This window comes from Corvus kubaryi, unplaced genomic scaffold (genome assembly GCF_017639235.1).
Source record: "Corvus kubaryi isolate FWS band 111438036 unplaced genomic scaffold, C.kubaryi_AGA036_p1.0 66, whole genome shotgun sequence".
NCBI lineage: Eukaryota > Metazoa > Chordata > Aves > Passeriformes > Corvidae > Corvus > Corvus kubaryi.
The window spans coordinates 11,959,591-11,982,632 of record NW_024582054.1 but is presented as its reverse complement, the minus strand read 5'-3'; the positions used below and the strand labels follow the sequence as shown (position 1 = coordinate 11,982,632).

The 23,042-nt window shown below is 37.6% G+C and overlaps 1 protein-coding gene and 1 long non-coding RNA gene across 2 annotated transcripts; one reads left to right on the top strand and one right to left on the bottom strand.

The window, feature by feature from the left end:
• Positions 1-78: 78 nt before the first annotated feature.
• BRMS1L (BRMS1 like transcriptional repressor) lies at positions 79-22,856 on the bottom strand. Its single transcript, XM_042046991.1, has 10 exons — positions 22,644-22,856; positions 16,852-16,942; positions 13,280-13,407; positions 10,520-10,599; positions 7,307-7,403; positions 6,845-6,928; positions 5,421-5,485; positions 3,904-3,943; positions 3,070-3,196; positions 79-1,625 (listed from the first exon to the last, which is right to left on the bottom strand). The coding sequence occupies exons 1-10, from the start codon at positions 22,777-22,779 to the stop codon at positions 1,502-1,504; spliced, it is 972 nt and encodes a 323-aa protein (XP_041902925.1). The 5' UTR covers positions 22,780-22,856; the 3' UTR covers positions 79-1,501.
• Positions 9,966-11,109, top strand: LOC121673581. The gene is made up of 3 exons (XR_006019245.1): positions 9,966-10,068; positions 10,239-10,242; positions 11,098-11,109. It is a non-coding gene; the product is annotated as an uncharacterized LOC121673581 (long non-coding RNA).
• Positions 22,857-23,042: the final 186 nt, after the last annotated feature.

The following is a 23,042-nucleotide window of genomic DNA, read 5'->3' as shown; positions in this document are numbered from 1 at the left end:
ATATTTCCCTGTGCCATTTGGTAGATCAACAATTCCAACAAGACTAGAAAATCAAAAAGCGAAACAACATAAAAGATGTTCACTACCACAGATCATTTATTTATACACTAAGTTAAAAAAAATGCAAATATTTAATTACAAAATGTTTATCAAACAACTGTATACATACAGTTCATATTGTTAAAAGCCAACATGTCAATCGATACTTTATGTACATTTGATTTATAACGTCATACAATTGTAGAAAAGCATCACTCAGCAGAAACTGATTTGGCATTTGGAAAGTACTTACCACCCTGCACTAGAAGAGACGATTAATTTATATGTTACAATAAAAGTATTTATTTGCTGTGATCATTTAAAGCAAATTGATGCTTTTTTTTCTCCAAGAAGAATCATCATAAGTGGAGATTAAAGTGCACGTAACCAATGCATTAACAATTCTTCAACAATCCCATCTACCATTCTAGATGCTTGAAGCACATCACAGTAACATCAAGGATTTAGGACTTTCCTCTGTGGCTAAAAGAGCAAGACTTTAAAAGACATTCAGCTTCCTAAGCTGTATGAAATACTTCCGGTGTACAATAAGATGAAATGGGGTACAGAAATTTTGAAAATAATGTTTGGTGAAAAACTCAGTGTGAATTCTCCCAGATATATGATTTCTGGGGAAATATTTTCCTTTTCTAACAAAAATTCATCATATTTCATACAACTGTGGACCAAACATGCAGGCCATGCAACAGCATTTATGTAACCATCCCCGCAGTCGTTCTTTGAGGGCTACATGTAACACAGGTTGGAGCAACACTGTCTACCTTATGCATAAATTTTGCTGGCAATCAAGAAAAAACATCACCAATGATTTGTCTGCTATAGAATAGGGTCCTACACTAGAAGAGTGCTCTTCAAAAAATATAGTTCAAAATATTGGCTTTGTCTCATTATAAGCAATACATTAAACCTTACAAAATATAACACAGTCAGTACTAGCAGAGCTGTTGAGGACAATAATTTTAATAAATCAGTACACTTTGGATAAAAGAATGCTTATGCATGTTACAATCTATTCAAAAGCAACAGCTGAGCAGGCTAAATTTACATCCACAAGAGAAGCATGACACAGTCACTGAAAATAAAGTGAGTTGCTGGTAATTATGGTTATCATTTTTTTCACACCAACTGGTCAGCAATGGAAAAAGAAGAATTTTTTTTTTTCCATTTTACAAATATGGTAAGTTTTGAAGCATTATACTTGAAGAGCATACTTCATATCTTAGGCACTGGACCCAATTTAGAGGCAAAATGTCTGTTAACAGGATTTACTCTCCTCAGGTTTCTGAAGGCCGTCCATACGAAGTTTACATACAGCACGACCGATACACATTAGATACTGCTGTATATATATAAGGAATACAAAACACTATTAAACACAATTTTCACCCCATGGCACATCATGCATGGCAACACCACTTGTTTCATATCCGGTGAGCAATGGTCAGTTGTGGTTATGCTTTATTGAATATTTTCCTTTCTGTAGCTGAGAAATATACAGCTTAGACTTGCTTCCATCCGGTCTTTTAAACCAAACTTCATCATGGTTAATTGTTGTAATTATGGCACTACAGAAAATGAGGGAAGAAGGGTCAGGGAAAGAAAAACAAGAAGAATTTAGAAAGCTTATAAGCTAAAAATAACCTCAAAACTGCAGCTGTATTTCCACACAGTAAATGAAAATACACATTAGTTCTAAATGCTAGGCCCCAAAGATACTGGCTTCACTCTAAGGATAGTTTTAACAGAATCCCTTGGCAACTGCAAGTGTCTTTAGTGAAGGTAGCTATCTATTTTATTCTCTTACAAGAAAACCCTAACATGTACAAATATTTTAATTGTTTAAAAGAACAACAGTCACATAGAGAAAACACAACAATAAACCACCCATAGTAAAAAAACAAGAAAAGCCTTGAAATTACATCGAATATGAAGTACTTGAAAAACAGTTGAACAACCTGAAGCCACAATTTAAAGCACAAAATGGATTCAACTCTTACTCATTATACCAAGCCCATAAGAAATAAATTGAAAACTGATTTACCAACTCACTGTTAAATGAGCCCTGTTTTTATGCTTCTTGTGGTAACCTTTAACACAAACAGTGAACAAAACCCCTTCCCCACACCCCACAGAAAAAATATCATTTAAAGTAGATTGATGGGGAAAACAGAAAGGACAAAACCAAAGATTAAAACAGTTCATAGAATAAAGATCTATTGCTTACTGAGCATGACAATTCCCTCTAGTCTTAGAAGTTGCTGGAATCTTGAAAGCCCAGGAAAGCTCCACTGCACGCTTGCCCTGTTAAGCATCAGCTTTTGGCTTTTGTCAGATACTAAGATCTTTACTTGGCCCAGTATAACTGCTATGTTCTGCTAAATTAATTCCAAGTTTTTTAAATTTCAGACACAATCTATAGTTTACTAAAGTACCTTCCTGTTTCAGCACTGAACAAATACCAAAATCACCAAAATTTGTTCCTCTTCACAACACACAAAGAAAAAGAGAAACAGCCAGTTCTACAGTAAACTACTGATATATGAAATTAAAGTCAAGTTTCCTGAGTACACATGCCTATTTAATCAACACTGGGCTTAGACTTATTTGCCCCATTCAGTAAAAGGTAAGATACACATTTAATTTTAAATACACTCAGACTCTTAGAATTTACAAATATTATCCATATAGAGAAAATACATTTAAACGTTCAACTGAATTTGCACTCTAATATTTAGACTGTTCCCAGGTAGAACCTTTCTTAAGAGAAAGAAATACCATTAAAAAGGTCCAATTCTTTTCTTTCAGACCACTAATCAACAGAAAACAACGCTTATCTTAAACAGTATAAAGTGTTTTTCCATAATTAAGTATGAATTTCCATAATTAAGGTGAACTAGTAAATGTTACTGAGGTGGCAGTATTTCCACATAGGCCTTACTCTTCAATGCCATCATCCTAGTTATTGCTTAACATAAATGGACAGAGCTGCATAAACTAAATAATCTTTACCTTGTAGGACATTCATCTTTCTTATCAATGCATATCGTCTGCCCTCGTCCATACCACTCGCCGTCATAATAGAGTCTTCCTTCTTCAGATCTAGCACTATGTAGATGCTTTTCTAATTTGACAGGTGCTAAATTAAGTAATAAAAGTGATTTAATATTGACTTCACAGAAATCAGTTAGGTGGTTAAATACACTTTCATCACGTTATTTACACAGAATACACATTTTTTCCAACAGTTCGCCTCCTAATAATTGCATGGAAACTGGAAGCAATATACCTTTTTATTTCCAGCCAGATAATTAAAAGTTATATTTTAATTTTCTAATAGAAACTATCACCTACTTGCCTACTGTCCCTTTTCCTCCTTACTCACCTCCAAATATGTGATTTTACTTAGCACGAACATGCTTCTCACTTCAGTGCCAAATATGAATACCCCTCCTTTCCCATAGCTCTGCTTTTTCAGGGTTGTAGCTTGAAGTCAATTTGAGCATCTTTTGAAATGCACCTCTAAGGTCCAGATGCTCTCAGTTTTCTGCTTAACCTTGTGCAAACACTGGCACAGTTTGCTCATAGGAATTGCTGTAAACCACTGTTGGAAGCCTGAGTTTTTGATGCTAAATTTCTAGAATTTGTGTCAACAGAAACAACAGCAATCAAGCTACAGGTATCAGCACCTGAGAGAGCGGAAAGACAACAGCCACATCTTCCAGCTACTTCACCTCATCCTCCATCACTATACCAGTACTATAATAAATGCAATCTGCCTGGATGCAGTTCGCATCATTCCACATGGCAAGTTCTGTCTTATGAAACCAGACTATATTTACTTACGTTCTGGCTTTACCCTGTGCGGCCCCAGCGTAGCCATTGCCTTGGAACACAAAAGAAAATTAAAGCTAGTCAGCAAGCATAGTCATTTTTTCTTAACTGCCAGCTTTAGTTGTGAAGTAACGTGCAGTGGTATTTACTCTTATATGCAAGTATACACTTGCATTTACATGCAAAAAACACAATGAGAATTCTAAAATAAAAATGTGTTCAATGGTGACTCGGTAGCTAAACAAAAAAGCATTTTGAGGGTGAAAAAAAATCACCTTCTTTAATAAGTTTTGATTTCAAGTAACTCTGAAGTTTTTCTAAATTAAATCCTCAAAATTGCTCTTACGTAATTCTGTCAAGAAAACACAAAATTACATTAACTCATTCTGAAAAACAAAATGCTGCATGAACAATCTAGTCTTTTAATTTATATGTTATAAGCTCACAACTTACTTCATGCAAGCTCCAGATCACACATAGACTTGAAAAAATAAAAAAGCACTCAGGAGTTTTTGGGGGTTCACTTCTTTGTTTGCTTTTTGGGGTTTTTTTAAATTATTTCCAAAAAAGGCAAAATCCCTAGTAGGTCCTGGGTATGTTGCTCTTGTTTAAAACTATGTAAAACTACGGAAAAGAACTCAAGGGAAAGATATTTTATGTCTGTTCCTCTGAAGCAACAGAAAGAGAAAAGTCAGAGAAGTTCTCACGTAAAGGTCACATTTTACTTCTTGTTTAGGAAATAGGTACAAGGTAAAAAACAGGATAGAAACTGACTCAGAGCCAATTCCTCACCAAGTTTTTGAATTCACCTAAGTAGTTTGCTATTCCATAAGCTGGGATGCACTAGGATACTAGGGGAAGCTTTCTGACTGCAGGTGCCAGGCAAGGATAGCATTTCACTACAGCAAGATCCTTCAACAGTCTTACAAAGATCTAAAAAAGGCATTACGCAATTAAAAGATGGATGTATTTTTTCAAATATATCAATTGATCAAACAAATTTCTTTTCCTATAAACCATGATTCTATTACAATCTGAGAAAAACACAGCTTCCCATTTTATGTAAAAATATGTAAGAAGAGGTCCAAGGACAGAAATCTTCTTAAAATAGAAAACTTACTATATGAAAACACGCCATATGAGATACATTTTTTAGAATTTTCATATAAAGCAAAATCCTACCAGACTATCCTATAACAGTTTCTATCCAATTAGGCTAGACTATGAGAAAGCAGATCCACTTAACACAGGCTTTAGGCTCGCTTTTTCATGGAAAATTATGGACTCCCCTTTTTAGAGATATCCTCTTGCACACCTTTAATGGATTCCTCTGTATGATTTAGGTAGAAGCAGAAGAAGTAGCAATAACACAGATTAAATTGAAAGGACTAACTGACTACTGAAGAAATAAAAATCTACTTAGTATTTTGACCATGTAAGAAATCCAGTTACATATTTTTAAGTAACAAAAGGACTAGATATGAACCCAACTAAATCCACAGTCACTGGCATTCATCCTTTCATCTTACCTTCCTTATTGTTGTCCAGTCTTCAAGTATATCAAGGTCTTGTAACATATAAACTATATACGGGCGTGGAAATGTTAGGGAAAACTCTTTTAAACAGAAATAATAAAAATATTCCAACTGTAGAAAGATATTAATAGCTCTCTTCTGCCTGTCTTTCACACAAAGAGTACCCACATGAAGTAAAAGCTCCGTGCAAACACATCCATCTTTGAATTATGCAACCTAGAAATGCACTTTAAGAATTATTAAAAGAGGTAATAATAGCATGTAGATATTCAGACTACAGGAGTTCAACAAAGGGATAAGATGAACAACTGAGATATAATCATTCCATTCCTAACAGTTCAAAAATTATTCTATTCACAATAATTCAAATTACAATTAAAATTCATTGCAATTTCAACGTACCACTGCAAAACAGCACCTACACTAGTATCAGCTTAAATGAAATAATTATTTTTACAGTACCCTGCATCATATATCTTAGAAAAAAAAGTATGGTCAGCACCATATATCTGAATATCAAATATCCAAAACACAGGAAGTAGAAAGGCAAAGCCCCCTTCCTTAAACTATCAACTGCAAAGTAAAAAATGCGTATTAGAACAATACATGAACTTCAAATCAAAATTCCATATAGTACAGCTATTCCACTACAACAGTCTTCACTTTTTACTTTGTTTCTCCCCATTTCATCTCTGAAAAACAAGTTTAGAAAAAGGTGCTATGGATGTTTAAAAAAAAAAAAATCTCCTAAAATGGACACCAAGCCTAAACTTAAAATTCCATTTGAAATTTTAAAAATCTTAAACCTCTTTCAAATCTGTTTTTCTCTAAATAGCAAAAAATTACAAATCAAAAGACATGTAAAATGTCTAGGTATTTTCTTTACACAGATCTGACAAGTTCATAACTATTTCTAAACGACAATCAAAAAGAACAAATTCACTTACTTCACGACTGAAAGGATTTTCAGCTTTATAAACTGCGTGAAATTGCTGAGATTTTATACTTAACACTATATTAGTATTTTTGGTTTGGAATATACTCCAAAATAGCAAGGTAGCTCATAATTCACAGAATCCGATGCTATTTATATGGTCAGTTGGTGAAGCTCAAGCGGCCTAACTTAATTCTGCTTTTGTCTTGTAACTCTGTTTTTCTTTAAGAGTTAGAAAAATCAACTTTTAGAAACATTTTCTACATAAAACTAGTAGCTAGGTAAGAGAATCTTAATTTCAATTTTCATAATGGGATGTGCCAACATGGTTTCTCTAGTCTGAATTAGAATAATGTCTGCCATGCAAAAATCAGTTTTGATAATTCATTATCACTTCAACTTGATATTAATCACACATGTAATAAAATTAGCTAGAAAACTGCAAACACTACCAGAGAGAACAACGATTTCAGTAAAAGGATATCTGATACAACAACAGGTTTCTTCTTATCTGGGCTAAATGGATCCTTCCTTTTCTTCCTGGACTGGAGCTCATCATTCCATAATTCTGAAAAGATATAATAAGAACATGCTATGAATCAGAAACATTTACATGTTTAGCTCTTTTTATAGCAGAAAACATTGTCCAAAAATGAAAAATAACATATTCTGGTGAGATGCTGCTTCTGAACAGAATAAAGGTGTTACATGATTATGTAGGCATAGATTAATACTCTCAAAACACACAAGGGATGCTGACAATTATTAAAGCAAAGTTTGATTTAAGTTTAAATTCAACCCTCTGCCTGAAGTCTACAGCTGAATAGCATTCTAACAGATCACCTAAAACTCACCAGACATACTATGTGTACAGTCAACTAATCAGTAGCCAGCAGAAGATTAAAAGCAAACAAATTTTAAAAAAACAAACTGAATTTCCATCCACCTGAGGTAATGTCAATGCTATGTCTGTCTTCTTCAAGTCTTCTAATCTTCTCTTCCAGTTCACTTTGCACAGTATCATACAAGAGAAGCTTCTCACTCTAAAAAAGCAAGATTGCAGATCTTTACATTACTAAGTTCAATAATCTAAATATTGACAATTTAAGGCATCAGTGGAAGAAACGTAAGAATAGATTTTCCAGAAGCCACCAAGCATATCACATCTCCCTGTATCCACTTCCTTAGCATGAGATCCTAGCTCCTTAAAGACAGCACACTCACTTAGCACAAGAGAAAATATAATTACATATTTATCAACTATTGGTACCAAGAATAATTAAGAGCATGCAGCTAGCTCTCCAGAAAAACTGTTTGCATTTTGACACAAACACAGTATTTTTCTTCTGTATAGAAAAGATTTATTCACAACGGGTAACTGTAAAGTAGTGACATCTATGCCACCTTCCATTACAAATTACAAAAGCTAATGTTTTCATGGAAAGCTTTTTATAAAGCTACCTCCTATACTAAATTACACAGTATCTATACAGAACAGTTACTCTTTTAAAGGCAGCATCAAAACCCACTGAATTCTCTAAAAGAGTAACTTGGACTTAAGCTGAGTTTCAAGCCTCAAGGAAATACCTTTACTGCTCTTTCATAAGCTTGCACATTTCCAAAAATATGAGTAGAAAATACAGCCAATTGTTAGATTTTAACATTCACTTTCAGTGAGCAATGTCTTCAACAACTCTGGAAAACAGAGAGCTTGGACTTACTGAAAAAACAGCATAAGCAGCTCAAGCCACTGCATCCAGATATCTGCTACTGTGTCTCTGTCAGAAGCTGCAGTTCCCTACAGCCAAATGAGCAGATGTCTGCACCTCAACTGCTCTTGCCCACAGCAGAGCACAGTAACAGAAACTTACTTTTACCAGTGTTCAAGCTAGTTTTCTGGAATGAAGCAAATCAGCTGAGGAATGGACAAAGAATCCTATTCCACTAAATGTCTGTCGTGCTTACCATTCTCTTCAAGTTACAAAATATGCAAATTCTAAAAACCTCCTTTCACATATTTTTCAACCCCTCATTATAAAAAACATTTCCCAGGTGAATTTAAAAGGCAGATGCCTCTTTATGTGTATCTGAAGCGCCAAATGAGTGTTACCTCTTCTGAGATCATTTTAAAATTCCATTTTAAAATTAAATAGCATTTGTGTTTAGACGTGTTCTGCTTCAGGTAGCTGGTAACCAATAAGGTGTGAAAAGCTGTTACAGGCATCAGAGGCATTCTTGCTGAATGGTTATACTCCAGTGCAACAGTGATTCTACAAGCAGCATTTCTGACTTAATAGAGCTTTTCCCCCCAAGAGCCTTTTATTGGATGGTGAATATCTGAATTCCGAATGTTTCACATAACAGCAAAACAAGGGACAAAGACCACCTTAAAGAGGAATAATACATAGCCAAAGCAAATCATTCAATCATGGATAAGAGACCCTGCAAGTCTTACAGGATTCTGTCAAGCCTCAGGAGTATCCACAGGAACAAAGACAGCCAATAATGAGTCATCCTTCATAATACCTAATTCTTTCCCAAGGCATCAAGAAAATGGAAAGCTTTTCAGAAGTACACATGCATATTCTTGCTTTATTGGTATAGTAGGAACCAGGAATTCAGGAATATGGTGAACCACTCAGAAGAAAACACCTTTAAGCAACTGTAAGGGGGCTGAGGAGTACTATGATGAAAAACTCAGGATCTAAGCAGCTATGTACAGCATTGGACATACATGTACTTGAGTGTTTGTACTACAGTATCCAGCATTTAGATATGTGAACAGGAATATTTATGTTCAAGGAGAGGAATATTATTTTTATTGTAACTGCTTTTGAAATGACAACTCTATCACTAGCTGTCTAATGCATCTCAAAAAGAATCCTTTGGTTTTGTTATTAAAATGTAAGGTGTTTCTTGCTAAAATTATGTCACATTTATTTAATTTCTTGGTAATCTTTTTAAAACAAAGGTTAAAAATCATGTGGGAATCTATTAATAAGAATTTGATAATGAAAAATAAGAAGACTTAGCTATATATATATATATGCAAAGCCAAACTAATAAAAATCTCTCCAACAACTTCATTAACGACTCAGACACGGGACTCAAAGGGGACTAAGCAAGCTTGCCAACAACACTAAATTGGGAGGAACTGTCAACTCCCTCAAAGGCAGAGAGGCCCTGCAGAGAGATTTTGACAAATCAGAAGGCTGGGCAATTGCCAAAAATGAAGTTCAAAAAGGACAACTGCTGGATCCTGCATCTGAAACAGGGTAATCTTGGATGTACAGACAGAATGGGGAATGAGATGCTGGAGAGCAGTGCCATGGAAAGGGACCTGGGGGTCCTGGTCGATGGCAAGTTGAACATGAGCCAGCAGTGCCCTGGCAGCCAGGAGGGCCAAGCGTGTCCTGGGGGGCATCAGGCACAGCATTGCCAGGTGGGCAAGGGAGGGGATTGTCCTGGTCTGCTCTGCACTGGGGCAGCCTCACCTTGAGTTCTGTGTGAAGCTTTGGGTGCCACAATATAGGACAGATATTAAGCTACTAGAGAGTGACCAGAGGAGGGTCACAAGGATGGTGAAGGCTCTGGAGAGGAAGCTGTATGAGGAGCGGCTGAGGTCACTTGGTCTGTTCAGCCTGGAGGAGACTGAGGGGAGACCTCATTTTGGTCTCCAATATCCTCACAAGGGGAAGCAGAAGGGCAGTTACCAATCTCTTTACTCTCATGATCAGGGACAGGATTTGAGCAAAAGGCATGAAGCTGAGTCAGGGGAGGTTTAAGTTGGATATCAGGAAAAGGTTCTTCACCCAGAGGGCAGCTGAGCACTAGAACAGGCTCCCCAGAAAAGTGGTCCCAGCTTGTCTGAGTTCAAGAAGTGTTTGGACAACACTCTTAGACACATGGTTTGATTCTTGCATGTCCAGCACAGGGCCAGGAGTAGATGATCTTGATGGGTCCCTTCTAACTCAACATATTCTACGATTCTAATTTTCAGATGCTTTGAATAAACTCTTCCATGGGCTTAAATGTTACATGGCAATTGCACTCAAATAGCAAATAACTAAAATAATAAAAACATGCACTGAACCTGAAAAGCATGACAGACAGTAAAGTTAGATGAGATTAGCTATCAATGTGAAACATCTGGCACAACCTCACAGTGTTGTCGAGAGGCTTGAATTTCACATTCGTATTTGTTCTTCACAGATTCCAGACAAAGCTCTCTATAGATACCTGTAATCAGACAAATTACAGCAATATTACTTTCTTTAGCAAATATCCAACTTCAGAATTCTATTTTAAGACTGCCTGCAAGTCCCAACACATGCACATAGTGGAAAATACAGATATATTACATTAGGCACTTAGAGTGGCTGGCTGCTTTAAAGAATAAAAGTAAGAACAAGTAAATCCTTAATTCTGAAGATCTGAGCAAAACTAAATGATATTTTAACTCCTTCTCCCATCAGTCAAAAAGTACACCAGTAGTCATACTAACTTTAGAAAAATATGTCTATTTCATATTTCTGATCGAGCTATCCTGAATATCATCAGTTTCCAAATTTAAGTACTAAATGGCCTCTTCTATTTTCTAATTAGAGTTTAAAATAAGGTTTTGGGGTTTTAAAATAGCTAGAAAACTGATTGAAAGAAAAGGATTTTACAAATTAGTATTTGGAATAATACTTACTTTATAATACATGACCTTAATAAATTAAATTAATTAACAAGACTGATCCATTCTTAAAAATAATCACCTTGTGATACAAAGGATACTGATTCTAAGTATTAGGAGCATTCTTAGACATTTCTGAAAATGTGTCCACTAAACAGCTGAAAAAAATCTGAAACATATCTGAAATGTAATACCCAGCAAGCATAGATAAAACTTCATTTAATATATTCAATTCATTCAACACAAAATATTTAAATTACTTCAGATTAGAAACATGAGGAGTTAAGTTTGCACACACAGTAGTGGTGTCTTGCAACTGAAAAACTTTCAAAATCAACTTCCCTTATAATTCAACTGACTATAAATGAACACAGTACTAGAGGAACAGTATTACTACCAGCACTTCCTCTGAAAAACAAACCACAAAGTATTACGTCAATCATCTTTCCACAGTGAAGCTATTCTAGAATTCAAAATGTTATTTTCTTACATTGCTGTTATGTTTCTTTTATTTTTTTAGTATTTAGGGCTGACTGGCATATTTGGGTCACTGTTTACTTGCCTGAAATTTAACAATATAGGTATCAACAGTTCTAGAAGAAACAGTTGTTTTTCTGACTTGCTATAATAGCCAAGATCCACATTTTGTTTGAATAGTGCCTTAGAGAGCTGAGGAACAGAAGTTTCTTTTCTACCACAGATGTAATTATATCCAAGGTTTAGCTAAATATAGTTTAGTTTGGGGTTTTTTTTCACCACTTCCTCCCCTCTCTCAGGTAACAGTAGGTCCTTATTGGTTACCTGCTGGAACTCAAGTCCTGCTATTACCAACTTCTGTCAAGGCTCTCAAACAGTAAAAGCAAATAAGCCAGTTCTGCAAGCTCTTGCCTTCTCTGGAATAATTTCATCAAGTTTATTCAGTTGGGGATGAAAGGGAAATAACCTCCTGTTTTCTAGTCACAGCTTCAAGAAAACTTGAAGCTGGGCTTTTTTTACATTGAAACATGGCTCTTCAATGCTGCTGAAGACCAATCAGGAGAATGTGTAATATGCTGCATATCCCATACCCACCTACATGAAAGCACTGATGGACAGCCACATTTAAAACTTAAAATCAAAAGCCTGGATTAAGGTTGCTTTTATAGCAAACCTTTTTGCAAGCTCAACTGAGATCCTTCTGCAAAGCCCAAGTGGGCTACTTAGGACTAATCATGTAAATTTGGGCTAAGAACTTAAAACCCAGAAATGCTGGGTCAGCAGCTGGGAAAAAGCATTCCAGAGAAGACCTGGAGGGAAAGAAATGCAGTAGATCAAAAGATTTCAAATTCTCAAAGTCAGAAGTACCAATGAAGACATATTGAGTAGTACTGAAAAAGCACTAGTATTACAGAAAGTATAAGTTGGTTTGTCATTTTTCAGTTAGCCTGCACCACATTTCTGCTAAATTTTTTAGAAAAGACACTCGTATAGCTTCTCTGGCTACAGAGATCACAGGTGTCTGTCTTTTGGCTCCCTGACAGCCTATGTTAGGTAACCCTTAGCTGAATCCTCCTAAAGGAGTCAAGCTGTAACATGAAACAAATTTAGGGAAGTAAAGTAGGGAAGTGCAGAACTTTGTCTTCCTATATTACCATTCCATATGGTTATATGGTTGTATACAAGAAGACGAATATTCTTGCCGCCTTCTTCTGAGCACAAAAGCCCGTCTAAACATTAATTTTAATAATTAAAATTGAGCTTAGAGAAAAGCGCCAAGGACAAGAGGTTTTTCCTCTTTCCCTAGACAGAACAGAAGGATAGAAGCAGAGGAGTAGAAGAGACACAGACTAGAAGATCAGGAAATAATGTGATCATATTAGATAGTAAGCATGTCATGAGATAGCACCAACATATCTCTTCAACAGTGACCATTGTGTAGACCTGATCCCAAACCTTCTGGCTAAAAAATCATTAGCTTTTACTCAGTAATTTTGTGCTTACTGCACAAAGACAGGCAGCTGTTAAATGAAAGATAAAAAAAATATCTACTTTTAGCGTGATGTTATCAGGCAACGTATGCACGGAGGTAAGCAACATATCCATTTTGACTTAAAAACCGCCTAATATTTAAAATTATGCTACAGAATTTCTAACTTTAAAACACACTCCTTCAACAATTCTGAAGAAAAGAGAAGATTGACCTTAAAACGCATAGCAAGTTTATACTTTGGAACAGCAATACTCATTTTGCATGCCTACCTGCCACCTTGGTTCGGATTTGCATATTTTCTTGTAAAGCTGCCAATGGTTCTAAATATTCAGGTGCTTTTCCAGCTATGACCTCTTGTAGCTTTGCATCCACTTGGCTTAATCTTTCTTTGTAAAGTCTTAAAATAATAGGAATTATTAGGATTTTATTTAAAATAGAACAGAAGTTAGAATAAATATTTTTAAAATAACTATTTGTCATCCCTTTATTAATGCTATGGAACACTGAAATAAAATGAAGATTTGCTAGCATTTAAATTTTGCAATACATCTTTTCTTTTTGAACAACAACATTATTCATGTCTATTAAGCCTTTCTGAAAAGCAAATGCAAACAATCAGAAGTGCAGAAAGTCAGGATAAAATTAAACATATCTCCATCTCTAAGGAAGAAGAAAAAAAATTGTATATCTGTTAATAATATGACATAAATCAACATGGAAGGGGACACAAAAAAGTACTACAGTATGTAAGAACAAATTGGGTTATGTCATGAGAGAGAAAGACAAGTTTGTGGATGGAAACAATCAATCATTCACGTTTCTGTTCATGTATCTGCTCCCCTGCTATCATAAACCAAGGAAAAAGAGATGCAGGCACTTAATGAAGCAACTCTCATTTCATCTCCTGTGAAAATCTACCTGTTGCATACGATTATAAATATCATGAGATAATTTCTAACTCACATATTACAGTCCTGCCAAAAGGAAGTGTAATTAAAATATTTTTATTTTACCTGAAATTCAGTCATTCCATAAAAGCTGATATTTGCTGGCAGACAATGAAGAAATCTGCCTGCACTTTGAAGAATTTGATGTAATATCAATTACAAACATTTCAATCTCAATAAAGGTCTGCTTACTTGTAACTGATAGCGTTCCATGTTAGAATCATCAATATAACTAACTTTTCCTGTTCTCATTTTTCAGTTTGCACCCCACAATCAAAAAGTGTAAAATTAAAGCAAACATGTACAAACTCTGTTACGAACACATCAGATGTTATCTGTTTACACAGACATAAACAGACGTCCTCGGGACAAGGATGCTGCTTTTTACTTATTTAAAGTGCACAGGTTAAGTAATTAATTAGACAAAATAAAGTTCATTTATACTGACACATCAAGACCTCCTTGAGAAATAACTGCCTGTTCATCTTGCCACCACCTTGCTCATCCTCTTACTTTGACTTTAGCTAGGTTAGGTACACATATTTGCACTATAGAGTTGTCATCAGTGATCACTGCCCTCCCTCTTACCTGCAAGAAGTTAAGGGTATGATATGCACAACCTGTCCTGCAGTCAACTGACATCGCCTGCAGCTGATCAAACCCAGTTTGCTGGGCTTAACCCTTGATGAGCATGCTGTGCACATGGTGGTTAACACAGAGCTGCAGCAGAATTATTTAGCTCGAACATAAGCCTGGGTGCACAGTGCACATGACTGGGTCAGTCACTAAAGTTTGATTACATAGCACTAAGTACCAGCTACATAAGAGCAAGCAGCTATGGACTGGGTGCTGTCAGCACTTGGTACCATGCAGCAGCTGACGGACTACAACTATTTATCCAGTACTTTCAAACAATGATTTGTCTAAAGTGAATAAATGCTACCAAACCACTGTAAATGCTACTTACAACATCCAAATTCAGTTTCCCTGAAATGGATGAGGAGGCAGACCCAATCATTACATCATCTCCGCTGTTAGGTGCGACAAAAATCCCATTGTTTATGCATCTTTTTCTACTTCCCAAACATCATCACCTCCCTACTCACAGCTACTTCTCCCTATAATCCTTCTTCCACCATTCTAATGCTCTGTTTCCAGTATTTCCACCACCTGTTCTTCCAGCCCACACAAATACCTCTCTCTCAACTAACCAATGTGTCTACACAACACCTTCCTCCATATACCACAGCCTTACCACTTCTCAAATACCATTCGTAAGCCCTAAGCCCCCAAAAATACTTGCTTCCTTCCTCTCAAGACCACCCTCTTTCATATTCACTCCTTAAAGATCTGTTTCCACAAATTGTTTTCAGTCATCCAAGCTGTCAAACAGATGGAAGAGTAGGGCTGAACTCAAAAGCTGACAGTTTTCCAAATGCCAAACCAATCAGTGCCAACTGGCTTCAGTACTCATCAGCTGGCTGCATTTCCCAGGTTTTCCCATGCTCAGCCCAAAGAACAGCAGGACAAACAGTCCTCTCTAGACACTACGGCAAGGAATTTCTTGTTGGGCAATTCTTTCCAGACCCTATTATTTCCAGACCTCATAGTGTCCTGTTATGCAAAGCAAGTTATATATCTCTGTTTTGTAGCAGAAAGAAGTATCTCACAATATAAATAAGCATCTGAACCATAATAACAACTGACTAAGTTTTCAATTAAAGCATATGCCCAAACACAGACCAGGTCTTCTCAAAATTTCACTTAACAGTTACCAAATTGCCACCAATTTAAACCTTGTCTGTGCATGCATGAAAACAAATTTAACTTCACATACATTGCTGGAGCTTGTCCAAAGAAGGACAACGAAGCTGGTGATGGGTCTACAGCACAAGTCCTGTGAGCAGCACCTGAGGGAGCTGGAGTTGTTTAGCCTGGGGAAAAGGAGACTCAAGGGGGATCTTACTGCTCTCTACAACTACCTGAAAGAAGTTTGTAGCGAGGTGGAGGTCAGTCTGTTCTACCTGGTAACAAGAGGCAGGACTAGAGGAAATAGCCTCAAGTTGCATCAGGGGAGGTTTAGATTAGATACTAGAAAAAAATTCTTCACAGAACGGGTGTTCAAGCATTGAAACAGGCTGCCCAGGAAAATGGTGGAATCACTGTCCCCAAAAGTATTCAAAAATATGCATAGATGTGGTGCTTAGGGACATGGTTTAGTAATGGACCTGGCACTGTTAGGTAAATGGTTGGACTTCATGATTTTAGAGGTCTTTTCCAACCTTAATGATTCTATGACACAAACGATAGGCTGTAATACAAACGACAATCACTTTTGAATAACTCTTCTTTTAAGTAGGTCTTTACTAGCTACTTATGCAGGTATTATGGCAAACTACAGACTGAGATAACAGTATTTTCATTTTATCTAGTAGTGGTATCTGGTTTGCAGTAATCACAAGAAACTTTCATTAGTACCAACTATAAAAACTACTGCTGAAAAAAAAACAAACCTAATTTCTTACTTAGCAAAGACAATGCACTTAGGTCTGTCCCACATATATCAAAGTATGAGAATGATATTGAATGAATAAGTAATTAAACAAAATCTCAAATTTCCCTAAAATCACAATTCCTTGGTTCTACTAGTGAGTTTGATGCAATAGACCCAGACTAGTCCTTCACAGGAACAACATTTCAAAACCATCCTTACAGCAAAACAAAAAATACATGAATATATAGAAGTATTCTGCTGCAAGTAATTTCAGAATTCCCAGTTCCTACTCTTCTCCAAAAGTAGCATCCACATATACAAAAGACAAGAAACACCAGCTGCACGATATTTTCATGGAATGGATCCTCAAATGAGGCACTTGAAACATTAAAATACTTACTGATCTTTAAGGTCTGTAAACTGCTTTTCAAGATTGGACATTTCGTCTAAACATTCCATTCTTCTTCTTTCACAGTCCTCATCATCCATTTCTAAGAATTTTAAAAAAAAAAGTTAACAATGTAATATATAACCAAATAAACTGGATATTTTGTTTCTAGTGAATGTGAAAGAAACCCAAATTATAGCCATGAGCAGTTTCTCTCATATTATTATTATTCTCACAAAGCAGAATATGAGAAATCACTTGGCACATGAGCTACAAAGTTAGAAACCTCGATATAATTCTAGAATAAACCCCATAAACAGCAATTCTTCTTCCTCAAAACAGGAAACAACAGCACTGTAAGACCTCAAGAGGTGTATTTCATGCCTGATAATACAAAGAATACATAAGAATGCATGAAACAGAAAAACTAAACAATGCATATCACACCAGATGAAAGACACTGTTAAGTGTGAGCTGTTATCAGCCACCACTGAAAATTCAAGTGTATCCTGGGTTAGTACAAACAAAAGCAATCCCTGGAATGCAAGCACGGTTCAGTGTTACATTTGTCATATAAAATTCAAGATTTGTTTTATTAATATTCTTTAAAGAAAAAGTAACACATAATTTTGAAACAGGTTTCATCCGGTCCAGTTGGAAAAGTTCTTTGAAGTTGAAATATTAATGTAAAAATATCTGCTGTTCATTTTAATGACCATTTGAAATTACTCTAATGAAACATTTCTTAACCTGAAAAGTCTAGAACATTGCAGATACTTAATTTTCTATGCTTCTATGCAGCAAGAGTAGTTAATATTAAACTCTTCTCACAGATTTTAATTTATATTCCTGAATTTTTTTCTTAATTTACCTAGGGAAGATAAAGCAACAAAAATATACAATTTTTTGCCAAAACTTTTGACACTGCCAGTGAAACATCTGATGTTACTAAGCATCAGTTGTTACCTCCACTGGCCTTTCTTAGACAAGAAAACTGAGAAACTGTGATAAAAAATTCTTGACTCCCAGAAGAAGAGAAAAAAGAGACTTTTTTAAGCCATATTCAAAAGTCAGATACGTGAAACTGCTTTATAACAGCAGTATCTGCAGGAATTAGCTCTCTACAGTTACACTACAACTGACCCATTATCAACCAGTAGAAGGCATGCAGAAGGAATGGCCATGCACTCAGAACTGTGACTGAACTGGTGCAAACAGGCCAAATGCTCGAGAGAAAGCACTGTCCTAAGGAGCCCTTACTTACGTAAGCAGTTACTCTGATAAGAAAAACCCTACCTCCTGACAGAAAGGCAAAGTAGGATCCTAAACTGAGCAGGAATCACTCTTTTAGGCTATAAACAACTCTGAGCTTTTTGCTTCCTCCTCACTCACATTTTTCCAACAAACATGTTTAACTGCTTTATGCTGTCTCCTACACCAACTACAGAATGCAGTGTGCAAGTCTCCATTCTTATTGTTTTGCAAAACAGTATGGCAATTTGTAAAGCTCATGAGGTGAATGGAGTAGCTTCAGGGCCACTAGCTACTTGAAAGGATCTGATTAAATCAGATTGTCAACTCAGACCTCTCAATATTTGAAGCTCTCTGCACTTAACTTCTTCCTGAAATCATCACAAGCTTTTAAGACTAAAAACGACACTAGCCTTCTCTGCCTGGATATGAAAACCAGCAGTCAGCACAGCAAGATCAGTCAGTATTACAATGGCATCTATGAGTCCAAATTAAAGACCCAGTGCAGTCTGTCATACTACTGTTAGTACAATCAAAAAAGACAGTGTACAGAGTTTTAAAACACAATATAACCTGGAGTATTTGAAAGCAGAGCAAGAAAATTTAAAGACAGAACTTTAAAAAAATACATTGAATGGGGAGGGTAGGGGAAGAGCATATCAGGCTGTTAAGAGATATTATTTCTATTAAAATATTGTTCTCAAATGTCAGGCAGAACCATAAACCCAAAATAAGGCTGAAAATCATATGAGAGAACAATGTTTATTTGACTGCTTAACACAATAACCAAGCCAAAATCAATTTAGCAACTTATAATTTGGCCAGATTTAGGAATGTGGCAATCATATTACTCAGTTGTCTAAAGCATTTCTGTGCTACAAAACTAAAGCTTCTTTAAAATTTGACGGTACCTCCCTGTAAAACCAAACAGGAGCAAGCACTGGGATACCTACAGTTTTTCCCCTTTATTCTCAAACATGTTTCAGATGTGTTCTGCTATGCTTTTGATTCTAAGTATGTTTTAGTAAGGAGTTCATTGATAAGCTTTTCTTAAATTAACGTGGATTTATTTTATTGTTTGTGTATGTTTAGGGAGTACAAAGCAAAGAAAGCTACAACTGTAACCCTGGCTGAGGATCAGTGCACACCCACTGCTGGAGCAGAAGGGGACTGCATCTTACATTTTAACTTGCAACTTGTGTTGCAAGGAAATTGCTATTCATTGGCATCTGAGGGCATAGATGATTTTCTTGTAGATAAAGAAATAACACATAGCTCTCTCCAATCTCCTCTCAGCTGCAAATACCCTCAAAAGTCTTTGATTTTCTGCCTTGCAGTCTACATTCTAGCTATCATTCATACTGAATGTCAATTCACATGCCAAGTTGCTCTTCAATTGTTTCATCTTTATTCTTCCTTCAATAAGATTCATAAAATGATGAAGATTTTCAGAGTCCTGAAACATCTTTAATTCCCCACTTATGGAATTTCTTCATCACGACCTTAAACAACATACAGACTATGTAATATGTATGCATTGCTGAAAAGGTAAAATGTTTTAAGATCAAATCTCATGGCTTTCCAATTGAAAATTTAAATGACAGGAGGTGGAAGATTGCTCATTTCTCATTAAAACAGTTGCTGATAGGCCCATCCTGTCTCAAAACTTCAGATTTACCACAAAGTTTCATACTGCAGAAAGTATTTAGGCTACTTTTAAACACTTTCAAAATCACAGTTGTTTTTTCCTACTATACTCAAGCAGTCCAACACAGTAATTAGGGCAACCTGGTTTAAAGATAAAAAAATCCACACAGCAGTTGAAATGTAACAGCACCTAAAATAGCTTTTTTTAATAAGCTGTGGCCTGTATAAAGTGCTTCAAAAAATGGCCAAATTCTCCCCTGGGATGGTAAGCATAACTTGTGGCTTTTTTAATTCATCTCTAACAAACTATTCTATACCCCAGTCAATAAAACACCTGTACTAAATACATAAGATCAAAATGAACAGGATAGATAGAGTGCCAGCTCTCAAGGACGAGTCATGCTTCCTCTAACTGCACCTTTTGTACTCTCAGGCATCTACTGGAGAAAAAAAAAACAAAAACAGAAGGCTGAATGCAAGTTAAGCAAATGACAAATTTAACCAAAAAAAATCTTTACGAATTTCAGTTATGACTTATTTCTTGGGGTGCTAATCATTTTAAGTCTGTAGGAACAACATGCTTCCAAGGAGTATGTTCATATTGGTCAAGACACTGAGACAAGCATGTAATTTTCTGTAATCATCACATTTTAAGTGCTCCCTTAAAATCATTTCTCCATGGAATGCAAAAGAAATTATCTGGAGAGCTTCTTGTATTGTTTTAAAGAAACACGCACAGACTACATTCACTTAGAACACACTCCTTCCTAATCCCAGAAGAAACCAAGATAAGGACAAAACCATATAAATATTTGCCTTCAATAAAAATCAGCCAAAGTGTCTTAGACGTCAAGTAAACTTCAAAGTTTTCTTTGAAAATAGCAAATAACAGAACTACAAACAGGAAACAAGACAAATTTTGAAAAAGAGCAAACTTCAAGGCTGGAACTAACAGAGACAATTCTCTCTTCACTAGAGCCAGAGAGTTGGGAGAGAAAAAGTTAAGTTTACATATGTTCTACCAAACTCACTCCCTCATACAGAAAATTACATTTCCTCAGACATAAATATTGGCTAGAATAAGAAATTAAGAAAGGGCATTCCCACGTGGTACCTAGCTACAATACAAACTGGAAGGCGAAGATCAGGCAAGAAAGTAGTGGATTTTGTTGCAGCGCTGCTCCTGAACCTCATCAAAGAGACCTTTGCAACTCTGTGTCTCACCCACCTACCACCCGTTAAGGTTGTATATTCCTCCTTTTTTCTCTCTCTGTTTTCCCCTAAAGGTGTAACTTCATGTATCAGAACTTCTTGAAAAGCTATCTCCATTAATTTCTTATCCTAAATACAGTATTCCTTTTTCAGGTCCTGTACAATTCTGACAATAGAAGAATTGAAGCATGCTTTCATAAGTCACATCTCAAAGGAACAGCGCAAGTTGCTATGCAAACAAGGATATGTACAAGGATATATCCAAATCAGGTATGCTTTTCCAACACGATTACCTCCAGCTGCTTGCCCTGGTAGCCTCACTCAAGTTCACCTTTTTTCCAGCATAACCACCAGCACACACAGATGCTACCTAGTTTAGGTTTCACCAAAACGAGCCAAGACCATTTGAGCACATCTTTCTGGCCCTGTTTTCCAACAGAATCACTTTGAGAGAATGGGGGTAAAGAAAAACTGATCAGCCTTCCCCAGTACTGGATCTGTAATTGTGTCAGGGGAGGTTCAGGTTGGATATTAGGAAAAGGTTCTTCATCCAGAGAGTTGTTGGGCACTGGAACAGGCTCCTCTGGGAAGTGGTCACAGCACCAAGCCTGACAGAGTTCAACAAGCATTTGGACAAGATTCTCAGGCACATGGTGTGATTCTTGGGGTGTCCTGTGCAGAGTCAGGAGTTCATCTCAATGATCCTTCTGGGTCCCTTCCAACTCAGCATATTCTATGGTTTTAATTTGGTGATATAGGGGCCTCAGCACTAAATCACTACGCTGCCAGAACCACATGTCAGGACTAGGACTGGCCCTGGTCCACATCCATATCAGGACTTTTCTCACTTCACTAACCCTGTCCACCTTCCTTTCCAACCACCGGCTTGCATCTCATCACTAGTCAAATAAGGCACCACAAACTTCTACCAGTTATCACCTGGAAATATGTTTTACGATCAAAGACAGAAAATAGTAATTGCAAGGAAAGCTTGAACAGATAATAATAACCTTCTTAATAACACAGTGTAAATTGAGCATAGTAAAAGGAATCCTTTTAAAGATCGATTTCAGCTACTAATGTAATTCAAAATCTACAGTCCAGAGGAAAGCTACGGAAAAAGGAAGGAACCTTCAGCTGAGCAGAGCCTGAAGTGATCGGCAAAAGAGGCCAGTGGTATTGACAGGGCTTCCAATATCCCCTCAAAGACAGGTCTCAAAACACCTAATTGAAATTCATGAACTTGCATGGAAATACGTACTTATATGTACGTACACACTTGTTCATGTATGCACACGCCTTTAAGCGCAGACCTCAGCAAGGAGTCTCTCTGCGAGGACGCACTCAAGCCCAGCAGGGCACAACCCACAGCTCTTCCACGGAGCGGAGCACCGCGGCCCAGTCCGCCATGGCCAGTGCCAGCCTGCTGCGGAGCCGGCGGCTCGGGGCTCAGCGGGGCTCCCTGCCCATGCGCCCCGCCCCGTTCCTGCGGCCCGGCCGGCGGCCCGAAGAGGAGCCGCTGAGCCGAAGCAGAGGCTGGGCCGGGGCGGGGTCACGGGGGGGAGGGGAAGGGGGGGTGACACCGACAGCCACCAGAACCGGGGCGGAACCGGTGTGCCCCGGGGCAGCACCGGGCGCTGAGGGAGCCGCCGCGGCGCCCTCTCAGCGGCGCTGCCTGCGGGTGGCCGTGGTACCTGAGCTGTCCCCCTCCTCGGAGACAGACGAGCTCTCGGTCTCCTCCTCCTCAGAGCTGCTGCCCTCGTTCTCTCCGTAGTCCACCTCCATCTCATCGTGATTATTCTCCTTCTTCTCCCGGGAATGGACCGGCATCGTCCCCGCCGCTGCTGTGAAACCCCGAGCCCGCCCTTCCCGCCGCCGCTCCGCCGCTACCACCGGCCGCTCCGCCCCGCCCGGCGCCTGCACGCCCGCCCATTGGCCGAGTCCCGCCGCCGTCCGGCGTCACCACGCGTGCGGCGTTCTGGGAATTGTGGTCCGCCCTGAGAAAAGAGAGCTGGCGAGGCGCTGCGAGGGGTCGGGCGCGTAGCGGGGGTTCCTCGCGCCCCTCTCCCGTCTCGGGACACTCACAGGACTGC

Excerpts from the sequence above, each read along its gene's own strand:
- BRMS1L (XM_042046991.1), bottom strand. The coding sequence starts at position 22,779 with ATGCCGGTCCATTCCCGGGAGAAGAAGGAGAATAATCACGATGAGATG. Across the intron at positions 13,408-16,851 it reads TTTACAGACCTTAAAGATCA|ACTTTACAAAGAAAGATTAA; the intron begins GTAAGTATTTTA and ends TATTATTTTAAG. Across the intron at positions 7,404-10,519 it reads CCTCTCGACAACACTGTGAG|AGTGAGAAGCTTCTCTTGTA; the intron begins GTTGTGCCAGAT and ends TTGCTTTTTTAG.